This window comes from Physella acuta, unplaced genomic scaffold (genome assembly GCF_028476545.2).
Source record: "Physella acuta isolate Inbredline_101_S28 unplaced genomic scaffold, ASM2847654v3 ptg000418l, whole genome shotgun sequence".
In the NCBI taxonomy this organism is placed as follows: Eukaryota; Metazoa; Mollusca; class Gastropoda; family Physidae; genus Physella; species Physella acuta.
Window position 1 is genome coordinate 87,691 of NW_026731937.1, and position 18,767 is coordinate 106,457.

General features: G+C 37.2%; 1 protein-coding gene and 1 long non-coding RNA gene across 2 annotated transcripts; one reads left to right on the forward strand and one right to left on the reverse strand.

Moving 5' to 3' along the window:
• Positions 1 to 10,348: 10,348 nt before the first annotated feature.
• Positions 10,349 to 15,151, reverse strand: LOC131942673 (leucine carboxyl methyltransferase 1-like). The gene is made up of 6 exons (XM_059302577.1): positions 14,884 to 15,151; positions 14,071 to 14,254; positions 12,805 to 13,046; positions 12,271 to 12,380; positions 11,891 to 11,974; positions 10,349 to 11,367 (listed from the first exon to the last, which is right to left on the reverse strand). Exons 1-6 carry the CDS (start codon positions 15,079 to 15,081, stop codon positions 11,244 to 11,246), a joined length of 942 nt encoding a protein of 313 aa, XP_059158560.1. The 5' UTR covers positions 15,082 to 15,151; the 3' UTR covers positions 10,349 to 11,243.
• Positions 15,152 to 15,159: 8 nt separating this feature from the next.
• On the forward strand, positions 15,160 to 18,309 carry LOC131942674 (uncharacterized). The gene is made up of 3 exons (XR_009386801.1): positions 15,160 to 15,415; positions 16,619 to 16,780; positions 16,911 to 18,309. It is a non-coding gene; the product is annotated as an uncharacterized LOC131942674 (long non-coding RNA).
• The last annotated feature ends 458 nt before the right edge of the window (positions 18,310 to 18,767 follow it).

The following is an 18,767-nucleotide window of genomic DNA, read 5'->3' on the forward strand; positions in this document are numbered from 1 at the left end:
ACTTCCTTGTTTGAGAAAAACATTAAAAACAATAAAAATCAACACGAACTAATATTCTTTCACCACTTAGGCCTAAAATGCGTGAGTGGGTGGTGGCTTTTTGTACGTAACCGAAAAACATACTTTGTTTGATATCAATCTAGCTAGATCTATAGTAATTCAATAATAGACAAGCAGTCTAAATTACTTGTCCTATATAGGGGATAAGAATGAAAGGGGTGACAATGTTAGGCCTATAAAAAGCTACAAAGACCCTAGATCGAAGGAAAAATATTTTAAATAAAAATAATGTTATTGGCTCTTTAAAACCAGGGAAATTTTGAAAATTGTAACTTTTGGCTCTTTCGCTTCAAAAGGTTGCCGACCCCTGGTCTAGAAGACCAGGATAGTCGCTTCGCCGCAACATTTCCCCAGCCCGATTTCAAAGCGTACCGGCACAGTCAAATTTCAGATGCTTCGTCTTTGAAGTTGTCTATATGTCTGGCGGTCTCTCGAGCTATAGTCTGTGCATTTTTCTCAAAGACGTTTGCCGACTATCGTGTTTGTTTGTAACTGTAGAAGAAAGATAACTCGACCTCCACCTAATTTAAAAAAAAAAAAAATTTTAAATAATTTAGGCAGGATTTTTGGGCCCCCAATTGGTCTGGCCCCCCCCCCCCCCCGCATTGCGGGGTCTGGCGGCACTGTAGTTCCGCCCCTGGATCGAACGAAGTTAGATTAAGACATTTAAGATGACACGTAGCGCACATTACAAAAGAAAAACAACGATGGAAATCATGAACTTCGTTAGGCTCAATGTAAGGGGGGGGGGGGGGAAGCGATGAAACCCGTTTAACACAATGCGACAATCTAATGTGTGTTACGTTTTTCGAATGGAATGACTTTTTGTTAAGATTTGAATGGGGGGGGGGGGTCCGAAAAGCGACTAAAATATCGTGATTCTATTTAGAAGTAGGCATCAAATTAAGTGTCTTTACAATATAACCTAATTTTTATCACGAAGAAGCAGGACTGTTTCACTTTAAAACCAGCTTTACTGCATGAAGCATAGACACGGAGAACCATTATACCAACATATGCATTATTAGAATATTTTTATATTTTATTTCCGCTGGCCCAACACCATTACCAACGGAAAAGTATAGGCCAATGAATAAACCAAAGATATATTTGATGACGAATAAGTGTACAAAAGAAAATGGCGATGTTTTTTTATGAAGCCGACGACCAGCGGCAGCAAGGGCCTGGTCTGGAGTCTCGACCTTGGCAAGAGAAAAACAGACAGGCTAGAACAGGGGTTCCCAACCCTGTGCCCGCGGGCGCCATGGCGCCCGCCAAACGATTCGTATGTGCCCGCCTCTCACTATTCGACAGAGACAGAATTTTTTTCATAAACATCATTGAAAGGTTGAAGGGGATGGAAATTGAAAGTTTGAGGGGGGGGGGGGGGCAAATCGAAAGTTTGAGGGGGGTGCAAATCGAAAGTTTTGTCCCCGGTCGCTACGCCTCTGGAAGGAGTTTTAAATAGGTGGTGCCCGCCACCCTACCGATATTTTAGAATGTGCTCCAGAGTAAAAAAAAAAAGGTTGGGAACCCCTGGGCTAGAAGAACCTCGAGCCGGGACTGTACGAGTCCCCCCCCCCCAAAAAAAAAGAAAGAATTCGAGTGACCCCCCCCCCCCCCCCCCGCTTGCGCGCGAGTTTTTCTCGGAGGGGCGCTAGCATTTTTTTTCCGGCGAGCGCCAACCACATCTATAGACTGATTAAAAGAAAAAGCGAAACCGAAAATAGCACAAACATAAAAAAGGCGCATATATAAAAGGCCTGCTAATACAGTTTATTTAGTCTTACTTCGTGTAGATATCTTTATTATGCTACATTTTGCATGTGGCCAATATTAATTGCTACCGTCTTGGATTAATCGATGAAAAAAAAATCCACGCACACTTTTTGACGTAATTTTCCGTTGCGCTTTTTCTGTTATGCTTTTCGCTGGTCACCACGGTTTCCACTGCCTTAGATGTCCTCTTAAGCTGATTTTAAGTGCAACGGTTGCCGTATCAGCTTCGTTATTCATTTCCATTTTAATTTGTTTTAGTGCCGTGCATTTTGAAGTTGAGGGACAGTCTAGTGACTAGCATTTAAGCAGCGTGTACCTCTTACAAGATGGGAAGGAGTGGTCTAGCGGCAGAGAGCTGGACTGCTAACCCGCAAGTCTCGAGTTTGAATCCGGGTTCAAGTCAGTAGACCGTCCCTGAGTCCACCCAACTCCGATGGGTACCTAATCACGTTGGGGAAAGTAAAGGCGGCTGGGCATAGTGTTGACCACACTATCTCTTCATATGCCGAGGTCACAGAAACAAGTGAACTCTACTTCACTGGCTTTATAGACCGTCAGGTTTGGAAAGGGAACTTTACTTTTACCTCATACAAACCCAATGCAGCTTAGAGAAGAGCAAGCATGATTCCGACAGAATAAATACTGCACGGATCTTAATCGGAGAGTGGATGCCAAGTAACAGTTTTCAGGCGCGAACCAGATACCTTCAGATACCCTCTAGGATTCCTGCTGCGGACCGAGTGACACCATTTATGGGGCTGACACCAAGACAAAAAAAAACCCATCAAAATATGTAGAATAAATATATGCTTTTTTGCGATTTCAATTAATGGTTGATTCAGAGTTTCTTCCAGGCAAGTCTGGAAGAAACACTGGGTTGATTAGAGGTAAAAAGTATTTTAAGTACAAATTGACGATTTCGACAAGGGGGGGGGGGGGTGACAGGGGGGGGGGGGCGCCAAATTGAAAGCTTGTCTCTGGGCGCCGGGACGGGTCGCTACGCCTCTGGTTTGACTTAAATCCACAAAGAAAAGACAAAAGTACTAAAGATTAAAACTGCCAGCACTTGGTGCGTCACAGTAGCTCCCTTAGAGCAGTCCTTTACCTACTTAGGCAGTGTTGTGGACCATCATGGAAGAACAGATGTGGATGTTAAAGCAAGGATAGGTAAGGCAAGAGCAGCCTTAACACAGCTCAAGAACATCTGGACTTCCAGTGAGCAGTCCTTGACCACCAAGGTGTGCCTGTTCAACTCCAACGTAACATCAGTGTTGTTGTTTGGAGAGGAGACTTCTTCTTCTTCTTCGTTCTTAATTATTAGTGTTGAAGGGGATCGAGATTTATCTGCCAGTGGGTTTGAACTCGAGACTTTGTTCGAATTTATCAACCATGAGCTTTTTGCCGACTCGACCACGCTTCCAACACAATTAAGCGTTACGTGTCAACTGGTTATGCGCCATTGAGGCCATTGACTCCGATTTCAGCCTGTTTTCTTTTTGGATTTGCTTCCATAGCCTTTGTCCAACCAAGGCAGCAGTTGTTTAATTTTGGAGTTGTCTCTCCTAGAAGAGTGGCTGTCCCCAGCTAACGAGCCTCATCTGAACTCGAGACTTTTCGGTTTAGCAACCATGAGCTTTACCGACTCGACCACGCCGACCCATACTTGATGGACGATTATTGATAAAGTCAACACATTTATGAAGGCCTGCCTCAGACGTTACTAATGATCCGCCGACATGATACCAGTGGCGTAGGCAAGGGGGGTTATAACCCCTCCCATGGACCCTATATATATATATATAGGATTGTATCCTATAGGATTGTATACATATAGAAAAATGTTTGAACCTCTCCCATGAGCAATTCCTGGCTACGCCACTGCATGATACCATCACCAACGTTCAGCTATGGTAGACAGAGCATACTGCCACTGTATGTAAGCCCTGCTAGGGGGGGATACCTACAATCTACCCTTCTAGGCTTAACTAATCTGTCCGGTCAGTGCAACCGTGGTAGAACCCACAGTGGTTAAACCCTAACCTTAGTCTAAATGATAAGCTACTAAAATTAAAACAAAAAAACTTAAACTTTTAACAATTTAATAAAATTTATTGCATGGAACCAAAAGTTATAAAAAAAGAATAGATAAAACTGACACAAAACAGAACCAAACGAAACAAACTTTTTACATCAAACAAAACACCCAATTTCGGACTACGTCCAGGACTAAGACGAACACAAACACAAAATAAATACGACTGGATGGTGCGAATTTGCTATTCTTTTCACTGGATGACCAGAGAGACTGCCTGCCCTCTTCACCGCGGCTTTCCACACAAAAGACAGAGTTGAACAAGCCGGAAACCGACTTCCCCACACCTCACACCCTACTCGTAAACAAATAGTCCCTAATTCACGGATAACAAACCAAACACGACGAAACATGCAACAGAATATTATAAAAAGACACTTAATATAAACAATGACAACAATATAAAGGAAATATATATAAACTAGCTATAACCAGGGACATAGACAGTGAGACAGCGGCGCCATAATACGGGACTACACAACTAAAAACGACGAACCATTTACGACATGAAACGAAACGATACATTCGCCTTCTAAGTTACAAATAATAAAAATACACTCCAGCCGCTCACATACACGCCCCTTAAAGCTTGCGGTCACCGCAAGCTAACAAACTTGAAAAAAACAGCCCACAGGGCATAATCATAAATGTTACAAAAAAACTTTGCAGGAAGAACTTGCAAAAAAATCAGCCCACCGGGCACAATCATAAATTTTACAAAAAAACAATCTTTGCCAGAAAATCAGCCCACAGGGCATAATCATACATGTTACAAAAAACAAAACTTTGCAAAAGAACTTGCAAAAAAATCAGCCCACAGGGCACGATCATAAATTTTACAAAAAAACATTGTCAAAAAAATCAGCCCACAGGGCACAATCACAAGTCTAGCTTACTAGGGACTCTGCGCTCCCTGACCGACCTACGCAGAGGTATGTCAGGTACTGCGGGGTTACCGGCTGCTCTGGTCCCCGGCAATTGGACCTTATAAATTACGTGGCTGTAGCCTGGAGTAGCCGGCGGTATCACTTTGACCGGCCTTGGGGAGGGTGGTTGAGCCCGGGGAGGCACATATCTCCTGATCTGGGTGCTGGCCACCCGGCGGGTGCCAGAAGGGCCATCTTTCTTTTTAATGGCGTAACACCCGCCGGTGATCGGAGGTACTTCGACCACGACGTAAACTGTCGGGTCGTCCAGGTCTGCCATTTTGCGTCTGCCTAGTGGGGGTTGTCTCAGAAGGACCAGATCGCCTATGGCCAGTTCAGCTACATGTGCCTTTTTGACCTGCTTGTCCTTCTTGCTCGACTCTGTCTGGGGGCATCCCCCAGCACCACCACCCGGTGCCTTAATTAAGGATGGGTTAGGTGGAACCATTGCCTCTAGTTCCTCAGATTGGTCCACCTTTATACTGGTTATGCTGGCGCGTAGGCAGGATGTTGGGCCTGATACCACTGACGGATCTGGGTGAAAATGTTGGTCTAATGGCTGTACCACCTTGTCGTCCTTTATTCCGGGGTCTCCTTTCGTCGCCTGAATGGTTGGTACACTCTTGGCAGACACCAGAGTCCTTTCGCGGGGGTGGAGGACCTTGTCCCCTCGCCATACCTTCGGTGTCACCCCTGGGGGCTTGATCAGGTGGGCCAATGTGGTCAGGTCCTGGAGAACGTTCATGCCCAACAAACAGGGTGGAGCTGATGAGCCACCCACTGGATCCTTTATCACAAGGAACCCCTTGTCGCGTATTTCTTCCTTGTTGATCTCCAGGTCAGTAATAAAATAGCCATTGTATGGGATGGCCAACCCGTTTGCTGCCCTCAAGGACAGGGGTGTGTCTGTTCTTAGGATAATGTTCTTGAGGCTCCTGTTACAAAATGTTTCAGTGACCGTGCTGACTTGTGAACCACTGTCTATAACGGCCGTCACCGGTACACCTTGTAAATACACAGTCAGGGTGGGGCACTGTCCAGCCAGCTTGTGAATGGTGGAGCTTGGGCTCTGCCCACCAGCAGTAGTAAGACTCTGAATCACTGCGGCCTCCTGCTTCTTTGAGTTTCGACAATTGCGGGCGAGGTGACCTTGCTGGTTACAATTGTAACACATTCTTGTTTCCGCCTCTGGACGTCGGCGGGGTACCCTTCGGCTAGATGACACTTGAGGGTTCTGTGCCAACTGAGTCAACAGAGCCGATAGCTGCTCTGCGAGCTTGTCCACCCTGTCTTCCAGCTTAGACCTGGGCAGGGTGGGTTCTTCCTTGGGGCGGGCATGTAGAGCTGCCACATAGGCAGGTTCTGTCCCTGGGTCCTCGTCTCCAGACCATCGAATGGCCGCATCCCGTATGGCCAGGAAGGGGATCTTAGGGTCCCTGAAAACTAGTTCTTGCAACTGACGTCTGACTGAGGACTGGCTCAGCTTTTCCATAAACTGGTCCCTTAGGAACTCAGCATTCGTCTGAGGGACTTGCAGGGTGCCCTGTCTGGCAACAAGGGCCTTGAAGGCCCTGTGCAGGCGGTGCGAGTAGGCCCTCACCGACTCGTGTTGGCCCTGCACAACCATTTGGAGTTGCGCCATTAGCTGGGAGACGCTCCTCTTCTCCCCATAGACTTCTCGGAGGAGCCTGATGGAGGCCTCTGGGTCACGTTGCAGGTCATCTCCCCTGCAGCTCAGTTCTTCTCTCACAGCTTCCCCCAGGTACTGCCAGAGAAGGTCCTTCCTCTCTTCCACTGAGACGTCTCTTCTGGCCCTCCAGAGAGACTGGACCTCGTCAATGAATCGTTCCACCTCATAGCCGTGGCTGTCCCCATGAAACTTCCGGATGAGGATCTCCCTGGGTGGAACGATGCTGATGGTTTGTGCCACCTCCGCCATCTCGTCCGAATTGGGTGTTAAGACTACAAACAATTCCTACACTAAACAAAAACTAAACACATATGGTTCCATAAAGGGCCTATCAAGAAACAAAAATTTATCTAAGCTACACTAGCCCTAGAAAAACAAAAATTTAACTAGACTAAAGCACTGAACCCCACTCGTGCTACCAATTTGTAAGCCCTGCTAGGGGGGGATACCTACAATCTACCCTTCTAGGCTTAACTAATCTGTCCGGTCAGTGCAACCGTGGTAGAACCCACAGTGGTTAAACCCTAACCTTAGTCTAAATGATAAGCTACTAAAATTAAAACAAAAAAACTTAAACTTTTAACAATTTAATAAAATTTATTGCATGGAACCAAAAGTTATAAAAAAAGAATAGATAAAACTGACACAAAACAGAACCAAACGAAACAAACTTTTTACATCAAACAAAACACCCAATTTCGGACTACGTCCAGGACTAAGACGAACACAAACACAAAATAAATACGACTGGATGGTGCGAATTTGCTATTCTTTTCACTGGATGACCAGAGAGACTGCCTGCCCTCTTCACCGCGGCTTTCCACACAAAAGACAGAGTTGAACAAGCCGGAAACCGACTTCCCCACACCTCACACCCTACTCGTAAACAAATAGTCCCTAATTCACGGATAACAAACCAAACACGACGAAACATGCAACAGAATATTATAAAAAGACACTTAATATAAACAATGACAACAATATAAAGGAAATATATATAAACTAGCTATAACCAGGGACATAGACAGTGAGACAGCGGCGCCATAATACGGGACTACACAACTAAAAACGACGAACCATTTACGACATGAAACGAAACGATACATTCGCCTTCTAAGTTACAAATAATAAAAATACACTCCAGCCGCTCACATGTAGAAAAAATTAGGAAAAGATGTGGTTGGATAGGGCACACACTGCGCAGACCGCCGAGGAATATCACCAGTCAGGCATTGAGGTGGAGCACTTTTAAAAAAAAAAAGGGCAAAAAGAGGTCGACCAAAAAACACCCGGAGACGGGACCTTGAGGCTGAAAGGAGAAAGATGGGATTTGATTGGAGCCAGGTTGAGAAGATGGTACTGGGCTCTGGATATCTTTGTTTGGAAGCCCCATCAGGGTCGACGGGCATTTATGAAATGTTTATCAATAGGGCTGGAAAGTAGGTCACCAACCAGTTCTACGGCTCAATAAAACCTGCATGAGCCATATAACTGGTTGATGACCTACTTACTACCAGCCCTATTTATCCGCCTATATATGATAGCGTCTTTTTGTGCATCTGCAACTCCCCATATCCCGAAAAGCCTAGGTATAACACATAATGCAGTGCTGATCCTTATAAAAAGAAACATCTCGCAGCATATTTCTATTTTGCGTATCTTAAAATGATGAAAAACTGACATTTTTTCCAATGTGCTAAGTCAGAAATGCCTAAGGTTGCCCTACATTAAGACTAACTAGTTCTGTGTCTTCTAATGGTCTCTAAACTCCAGCATGAGCAAATGTAAGAAAATTTCAGTGTGACATACAGTGTATGGTTCAAAGTTTCCATCCACGAGATTAGATAGAGATGAAACTAATGAACTAAAACAACATAACAAATTAAATATTGTAACCAGAGTTTGTTTTTTAAAAAAGTGTTTGTCTCTACAACTTACTACAAGTAAAATTTCACAAATATGGCTAGCTCTTTGTAATATTTATTTCCATTCGCAATTTATTTTTCGACAAACTATAGCACAAATGTATGATTCTCAGAATTTGATTTTAATTTTGCATAGGCATGTGTAAATTATATGAAGAAGTCAGGCTTTGCTCCTTTATGAACAATATTTTTGGAGTATCCATGTTCTATATATAAATATAAATCACTTTTACAACTACGTTCCTACCTACATTTTTAAAATCACGTGCACATCATACATCCTATCAATTGAAAAGAAATTCAAAACTGAAATTAGCAACATTTAATAAGTAGTATCAGCAGTGTAGAGAGGGGGGGGAACATATGTCCCCGGGCGCCGACCTTAGGGGGCGCCAAAATGGTTTGGAAAAATAAATTGAAAGGTTGAGGGGGGTGCAAATCGAAAGTTTGAGAGGGGGGGGGGGTGCAAATCGAAATCTTGAGGGGGGGGGGGGTGCAAATCGAAAAGTTTGTACCCGGGCAGGGTCGCTAAGCCTCTGAGTAGTGTTCTTTCTTTAGATGCCCAAGAAGATTAGGAAAGAGATGGCACTGCACTGACCAATTCTTTTGGTGTAAATGTGTTGTTTTTTCTATAGTACCGTAGTAAACATTACAAAAACTTAGAAATTTCAGCAGGGCTATTATTTTCTTTAGGTTCTTTTTTTAAAAAATAGATACAGAATTTAGTAAAATTATTCCCTAATCCCACATCCATAATTTTTTTAAAAAGTATACATTTAATATATTATTTTCAGTATAGGTATAGTGTAGTAAAACTTAGATCTAAAAGTCAGATGTTAGTTACCATTTTATAGAGCAAATAACAAAGGTTAATCCATTTTTATTCGCAATGGATTATTGAGTAATTATTGATAATTATTAGTGTGCAACTGTTCTCCAGATGTAGACTCCAGATGGATGCCATTTCACTAAAAAATTTAAGATCCCTTTTTTTTGTGTTGTGTCTTTTGTCCTGGCACTTTGGTTAGTACAGTTTTTGAAATGTTCACTTCATAAAAAAAAAATTAAAATTTTTCTTTTTATGAATACAACAAAACAAATAAAGACATGACCTGTGTGATGAAAGGGGCAGTATTTTTGTTGGTTTCAAGCACAACAATAAACATGAAACACATTTTCACAATATCACTAATTAGTATGATCCTCACATAAAATATAGGCCTACATTAAAATGTTTATAATTACTTTATGTAATAGTTACTATATTTTAATATATGTTTGTTAGTTGTACTGTTTAAAGTGAATGAGTGTAAGGTTTCTTCATCATAGAATAACATTTTGATGTATTCTTTTTTAAATATCAAATATATAAGAAAACAAACATTTCAATGGCATCTTCTTGTATAGTGTTGATAAAATGAATTTCAAACATGATTTAAGAATCACAAATACTGATAATAAAACCTTGAAGGTAAAAGTAAATAATTAACTTAAATTAAGCAAGAAGGACTAATTAAAGTGGTTGAAAAAAGAATCTTGGGTAGTAAAATATTGAAAATTAAAAAAGGGAAATATTTTAAGCATATTAGTTAGTACTATAAAAGTATTTTTGAAACTATGATATAACTAATCTAACACCATAAGTAACTTCTGAAGCTTACTAACACTATTACTGTTTTTAATTATTTTATGTAATAAAAATACTATGATTCATCAAGAGATGTTTTTATAAAAAATGTAGCTTCCGTTATAGTGAAATCTAATACAGATTTACCTATTCCCTTATCCATGGTACATTTTATCTTTAATATTTGTTACCCTTGAAGAACTGCATTTAAAAAAAAAATCAATAAAATAGTGTATATCTAAATTTTTTTGTACAATAATGCAAACTTTTAAAAAATTAGATTTTAACTCAAATTAAAGCTCTACTATCTACAAAGTTATTTGAAAACAAATTTTCACTTCCATACATATAAACATAATCTTTATTTCAATAGTCTATAAATATACAATGTTGAAATAATTTAGCAATACTATTTTAGATGAATTGATTTATTACAGCAAAGTTTAAAACAAGAGAAAAAACAAGTAGTAGACAATATGAGGGAGATTTCCTCATTTATCAGTCACATCAAAATTTCTGATACCAAATAAAAAAAATAAAACAAACCATAGTGTTTTTATCACAATGAACTAAACTAATTTAATTTAAACAATACAAATATAACAGGAGAGTGTTCTTCTTTTTTAGTCACATTAAAATTTCTGATACCATAGTGATGAAAAATGAAAAAAAAAAAAATTGTGTTTTTATCACAATAAACTAAATTAATTTAAATAATGCAAATATAATCTTAATATTGATGTTTATGTTGAAAAAACAAAAAAATAAATAAATAAAAAACTTCAAGATGTTAACTCATTAAACTACAACACACACAAACCATAAATGAAAGATTACTTTATCATCTATCAAAAAACAGGCTCACTTTCTGTTGAACAGTTGTTTACCTGCTTGATTTATTTCTTTTCAGAATTCTTCCCTGTACTTTACATATCATCATGAATTTTAACTTAGAGGTGTATCAATATTTTTGTTAATCAACCAGCAACTTGCAATTATTTTCCACATCAAGTTGAGAGTTGCAGATTAAAGTTCGCTTACAAATGGCAACACAAAATGAAGCAAGTCACAAATCATTTTAAAATTAGGTCTAAATTTGGACCTAAAATGTTTATAAAATAAATAAAAGATGTCTTCACAGCATTCAAGATAAGCTTATCGTGTGTAGACCAATGCCTTTTGTGTCTTTGTAAGCCCAGACTAGACAGTAGTGAGACAAAAGTTGATCTAATAAAACTTTTTCATCTAGTAGCTCCAAGCGCTCTATTCTGTTAAAAAAAAATACAACACTTGAATCAATCTACAACCATTTTTTTCAATATAAAAGCTTTATATAAATATATTTAATAAAAAACAATATAGTACATAATTCCTGACGCCAAACATAAATGATCAATGTTTAATTTTGAATATTGGTCCGCCCCCCCCCCCCCCTCCACAAAAATCAACTTTTTTTCTTTATAAAAGTCCACAAAAGTCAGTTTTTTTCGGACCCCCCCCCCCCCGTGTGTACGTCATAAATGGATGACCCCTATGTGGTAATTTCCCTTTCTGTTGAGATAGTTAATTGTGTAGAAGTAGAGTTCATATATCCTTGACCTCTACATGTAAAGGGAGAGTGAGGTCAGCACTATGTCCAGCTTTCTTTACTTTCCCTGAATAGAATCAGGTACTCACCACAGCTATGTAATCTAAATTCAGTGACATCCTCTGGACTTATGCCTATGATCTGAACTCAAGTCTTTAGGTTAGTAATTTTCTCAAACCACACCAATGGTAGATATCTCTCACCTTTGCAAATCAGCTTGCGGTAAACACCTGTACACCTGAAGCATGTCCAGGGCATCACCACCTGACCACCCATGGTTTAGAAACCTGTTCAGATCAAAGTTAAAATTGTTATAATATTTATCTTAATGTATCTCAACATGTGTATTGGTAGTATAAATTTTATCACATTAAAAACATTTAGAAGGCAGTTGACAAATGCAAATTACATACTAGCAACTCTTTGACTGCAGATGTAAAAATGAATTTCACCCAGAGATAATACGTAACAAACTTTAACATATTTCTTGGCATCCTAATATTAAATCCTTAATCTAACCCTAACTCTAAAAATAATATGCAGTGATGATGATGGCTATTGAACAAAAACAAGATGTTTTTACCTATTCATTTGTGTAGTCAAACTAGCACACGCTGTGACACCATATAAGACACAATCACGGGCTTTCAAGTTTTCAACCATAACACTGCCAAAGGAATCTGTCATATTTACCTTGAAGTAAGTAAGAATAGTGAATTTACTTCTGATTCAAGTTGTTTAGTTTTACTAATATCTCAAGTAAATTATTCAATTGCTTTGTTTTTGTTACTAATAATACTAATATTAATTTTATGATTTAATAAACCTTCTGTTTGCATGCAATTGCCTTAATGTGCAATATGCTAGAGTTAATAATTTTTTTAAGGGAATTTATTTAAACTTTAAGATATTTCAACAATTTAAGTCATTTATTTTTTTGAAATCTATTTTTAAATATTATAAAGGCTGGAACAGACAACCATTCATATTATTATTTCTAAATTTAAAGCATTTGAATATAACAATATAACTTTACAACTTACATAAAAAACTTTTCTTTAATGTTCTATATAGAAAATTTAAAAATGTATTATTTCACAGTTCATGCTTTTTGTACCTGTTCATAGTTAATAAAGAAAGCTGTCGGAAAGCTATCCGCTATCCACTTGATAATTTTTTCTGTAGCATCAGGTTCAATATAGACAAGGACACACTCTGAGAGAAATAACGTCGGCATAGACCTATCCACACCCGAGGCTGAAAGCTTAGATTCCAGGTCAACTAAATTTCTTAAATTTACAGAAACTAAATGATAGTTGGCGGAGTGAAGTTCTGATTTGCTCATCATAATTTCACCATCTGCAGAGAAATTAAAATCTACAATTATTGGAGATAATAGAATAAAATGTTAAGATATTTGAATGTTGTAAAAAAGGGAGGTAAAAAGTGCGTTCAACACTATTTGAGCAACATAAATTGTCCATCAACTGGAGATGAATGAGAACTAGATTTGGGTGGACTCAACTTACGGTGGGGTATCTTAAAGACATGGGCAACTGTGTTCTACTCATGTAAAATAGAGACGTATTTCAAATTGATTAGATAAAAGCTATTTAACAAATGTTAAAAAGTTTTTTCCAGTCAGTTTAAATTTAAATACATCATTAGGTTGACATGATCCAGGGATTAGAGTTTCTTACAAGGGTGGGGGGCTCCTCCCCCAAGGAAAGCTTAGAAAAGATATAAACTTTTACCAGTGACCGCTCTGGGGAAAAAAATATAGAAGAAAAACACTGCCAGGGATGGGGGTGGCACCAAATGATCTGTAGTTTAAGTACAGAGTGGGGGGGGGGGGGGGGAAGAGACAACCAGAGTTATGTTAGCAAGTGTCACCCAACTGAATTAGATTGATTTTAAATAACAGCAATTGAAAATTGGTACTTTAAATCAATTTTAAAAAGGTACTTTTTGACACACCACCATGATAATTGTTCAATTTATTTTAATATCAATAAAAGAGTTTATATTATTATACACATAAAACTAGTATTGAATAGCCATAGTGAGAGAAACAATATAACTATATAACAACATAAACACAAAAGTTTTAGAGACATCTGTTTTTAAAACTTTTCCTGGGCACAGAAAAGGTTACACATGACTACTGAATACTCAAATGAGATCTGAAGGACTAGACTTCTCCACCCACATGGTGCAACTTTATCAGTGAAAAGCTGCGGAATTTACATAGACTGAGTCACTGATGCTACTATTAGAGGGCTGAAAAATCAGCATCTCCTTTACTACATATCTAAAAGTGTGGGTCTGGTTTATTAAAAAAAATACAACACTCAATTCATTAAAAAACAAAAACAATAATCACCTTGACCTGACAGTGCCTCTAACAGCTGCTGCTTTGATTTGATGAAATGACACTTTTTAGAAGTGACCTGTTCGAAGTCTATATCTACAAAACATGTTGGAACTAGCCCAGCTTCGTATAAGCGCCAGTACATAGTATCAAATCCAGCTCCAAGGTTAATTATCTGACATTTACATTCTGTTAGCTGTTGATGTTAAATTCAAAAGTTCATGCATAAAGTTCTGTAGGCTATAGAAATAAAAAAAGGTTTAACAAACATTTCCTATGCTAGAACTTTAATTAATAAAAAGATGTAGGCCTATACAAAAAGTCTTTAAATCATAAAAACATTTAGAATTATAGATATATTATAGATATATACAATCAGTGAGGAAATACTATTTAAATATAATTTAATATAACTGATGCTCTTATCGCGTTGTGTTATAATAGGGTGCATAATGAAGACCTGTATTGAGATAAATGTAAATAGGAGATAATTGATAATACTTAACGCCCCATAGCCCAGCTACATTTGCCCCAAACGCTGTTTTTGGGGTATGGCTGTTAAATAATAAATGCTAAATTAAATCAATTTAAAGTAAAATTATTAGCATTTGTTATTAATTTTATATTGTGTAAGATGTGTTAGAATTATTAATTTTACATTATTTTCAATAATAGAAAATACTTGGATTAGTAAAAATCTTTAAAAATGCAGTTGTACAGGTGCTAAAATGAGTAAAAAGTGTAAGACTCTTAGTCTTAGACATTAATTTTAGTTAAGTGTATCACTAGTAGTAGTATTATTATAATAAAGTCGAATGTAGCTACTCGTATAAATTTTTCAACAAGAATCTGTATGGATGTAACTCTAGCATAGTAGCCACGGTTGATCTCTGGTGCTTTTCTGCTGGCCGTCTTTGGAACCAAGTAGGAAATGTACGGGTCGTTCCAGTATCCTTTGTCAACCGCGTAACGTTTGCAAGAGGCTGCATCATCATTCGTCCCTATAATCCCGTCATCTGACATTGTAGGTCTATATTAAAAATATACAGGCCTAGATAGGTCTAGATCTAGATCTATTAGATTCTATACACAATTAAACTAGCGAGTTGCGCAGCTTGCGCCGTGACCTTTGTTGCCATGGTAATCATGGCTGTACCTTGAACCTAAATTCCATGTTTCCGGTTGCCCATTGGTAATTAAGGCCGTGTCGCTTAAGGCGAAACCACAGCACACCTGATCTACGCATGACACAGTGCGCATCTTTGTTTTAACCTCAAGAGGATTTAGATTCAAAACCTATTTTAATTTTTGGATCTCGTTTATTATCTTACAGAGGAGCAATGTGCTGAAATATAAGGTAAGAATCTATAAATAATAAGGTACTTAATATTTACATTGACATGCCCAAATGTTGACTAGACTAATAATTGGATCTTCTAAAATTAACCTATATTTTAAAATTACGATTTCAATGGTCCGCAAGCCTAGGAAGGCTCACCGCGATAGAGCCTTAATTTCGCGCCAAATTTCCTGTGATTCTTACATTATTAAAATATCGCATTACTTGATTACTATTAATATACTATAGGCCTACTAATAATTAATAATTTAGTTTAAGTAGCCTACATTACATTTACTAAATTATTACGGTTGATTAGGACAATTAGGTCTAGATCTAGACTTTACATTAATTTAATTTTAAGATTTTTACACAAGTTGACTTAAATCTAGATCTAGATTTCTAGATCTAGACTCTAGAAAAGTTAGACTCTAGTATAGTAGTAAATAGGCCTAGAATAGATCTAGATCTAGATATTATTAATAAGATAGATAGCCTAATAGATTCTGGATTTAGAAAAACGAATCCAGATTACTAGCTCTATTGATCTATAGTAACTAGATCTAGTCTAGATCAGATTAGATTTAGAATAGATCTAGATCTAGTAAAAAATAATCTAGCTTTAGGCCTAGATCTAGTTTAATTCTAGATCTAATTTAATCTATAGGCTAATAGGGCCTACACTAATCTAGATTCTAGTAAGAAATAAAAGGTGCTAGTTAATTTTGATATAGATCTAGATTCTAGATTTAGATCTAGAATCTAGATAAGTTAATTAATTATATAATTATATAAGTGTTCATCTAATTCTGCATTAAGTATTAAGTAGGACTAGGCCTATATCAATTCATTAATTAGCCTATTTATTTTAATTCAGTACATTTAGTAGATGAACACAATCATTTAATCATTATGTTTGATTAGGTCATACAAGTACTAGATTCTAGATCTAGTCTAGATCTAGATCTAGATTCTAGATCTTGTAAAAATAGTGAGACATTGTTAAATGGTTAAGAATAGATTTAGACTAGTGCAGGTATAATTCTCCATCAAGTAGGCCTATATATTTAAATTAATGTAGGCCTATGTATATATCCATAATTAGGCCTATTAAGGACAATTTTAGTACTTGATAATTTTATTAATATTAATTTAATTCTAGACTTGTGTGCCTAGAACTTGGGTCAGTTTGTTTTCTTTGTACATCTTATTTGCTTATAGGCAAGACCAACAAGGTGTAAGAAGGATTGCTAATGTAATCAGAAACTTGATGGCTGAGATAAAGCGGCTGAGGAGAACAGGCTTGTGACTGGGAATAGGTTGGTGGAACTTGTGTACAGCCCTTTCTATGTTCAACCCATGTCTCAGGTGGAAGTACATTCAGTAAGTATGGAGACTGACTTTATTTCTAATGTTTATATTTATTTTATATAGTTTGCAATATGTTGTGCTAGATATATATTTTGTGAAATGGTCTGCTAAATTCTAATTCCATTTGCCCTTCTCTTTTCAGGTACAGTTTTCATGGAGATCCAGCTTTATTCAAGGCTCATCTTAAAGAGAAGGATGTGGCTGCTGGGACATGACTAAAATCTACATTCAACTGCTTGCAGATCTCAAGAAGCCTGGGGTTCTCGTGCAACGCTGCAAGCACTCAGGCTGATTGGGAAGTTAATTTCTGGTCCTTTGATAAAGCTCATTTACAAGAACGCAATGTGGCGATCAAATGTACTCTGTTTCTTAAAGTCATGGAAGCGTTGTTGACTTCTATTGAGCCTTTCTTGGTGCGACAGCTGGAGAGGTATCTGATGGGAAATCTGATTGGTGGCCAGTTGACTCATAAGTGGGAGCAAGGTGATCAGGGTGTGTCGCAATACAGTGGAAGGACTATTAGAAGACTGCCAGCAACAAAACAAAAGTCAGCTCTTTACACCATAAGCTACTGGGCAGAGGATGAGGATAATGCTGAGGATTTCAGTCATCGGGCAGAATCACTGGTGGTTGACTTTATAGGAATCTTTTTTTTCTTTCTGAATAATAGCTAAACAGAATTTCAGAGTACTTCTTTCATTTTTAGTGTAAAAATGAACTTTATTTTTTAAACATTAGTGTTTTTGTAAATTGTTACTGAAAAAATGATTGCTCTGAATTGTAAACTTATTTTGAAAACTAATACTAACAATGTTTATAATTAAGTTTAGTTTTCATAGTGTAAAAAAAATTACATTTTAAACTAATTTTTCAGGGTAATTGACATCAGCTAGATAATCCTAGAATCAGTAGTTAATGTGCTTCAAATGCTGGTCCAAACTAATTTATCACACAAGTACTAACGCTTTTTAAAATATATTTTTTTCCTCAGATGTGCTAATTGTATCTAAAGATTAATTATAATTGATACTTTAGAAAATTGTTTAACACTAAAGAGACTAAAGTGGTCCAAGAAATTTTTCGTCACCTATTTATTTCCAGCATACATTCAATGAATGGTTAGATTTACTAGTAATTATACTTTAAACCAATATTTTAATGTTTATTCCTTGATAATTGATACTATTTTTCTTCTTAAGAGATCGTAATGAGACGAGGCTGATTTCTTGTACTGTAGATTTGTTTCTTCACACTAATTATGATTATGTAACTGTTTTACAGTACTGTGATGGTCGTAGATTATACAAGGGCTAAATTTAGGTTGTCACTATGTAGTTTATTTCTTTGCTCTGATAAACATATTTTTAAATTATTGCAAAAAATCTTTTTTTTTACTTTGCCATTCTCCTAAATGTTTCTATTTTATTAGATAAAATTAAAATTCATGTGGTAATCTGATTACTGTATTTTAATACTGTGTTTCTCACATTCTAATAATTTACATTGCATAGTTTAGTAGTAATAAACACTGGTACACACTTTGACAGCTGTTTTATTTTATTTTGTTCTATAATTTTATTATGGCCTCCTGATATAGACACTGAATATCAAGTAAGTGGGGGGGGGGGGGGCTGAGAAAGTAACGTAAAGGCAACCAGTTGATACTTCAATTTATCATGTAGTGTATGTAGGTCTACTCTACTTCATCTACCCAAGTAATATCGTTCATTACAATTAGATATAAAGAACTTGTGCAGTAATATGTGCTTATGCATTTCTATTATATAATAATAGTAGTAATAGTATTAAATATTAATAAATCGATTTACAATAACTAGATCTAGTTTATTTTAAACCTAGCTCTACATTATTTTTTTTACACGGAGTAATAAGTCAATAATAATATATGAATGGCATTAAATTACTCATTCAAATCACATCCAGTCCAGTATAACTTAGACTTTAAGCTTGATTATAATTTTTTAGTTTTAAAAAAAAT

What these genes read in the sequence shown, in the direction of transcription:
- LOC131942673 (XM_059302577.1), bottom strand. Translation starts at nt 15,081, where the DNA reads ATGTCAGATGACGGGATTATAGGGACGAATGATGATGCAGCCTCTTGC. An exon ending in AGAGGCACTGTCAGGTCAAG is followed by an intron (nt 13,047 to 14,070) that starts GTGATTATTGTT and finishes ATTTCTCTGCAG; the next exon opens with ATGGTGAAATTATGATGAGC. An exon ending in TTGACTACACAAATGAATAG is followed by an intron (nt 11,975 to 12,270) that starts GTAAAAACATCT and finishes TGATCTGAACAG; the next exon opens with GTTTCTAAACCATGGGTGGT.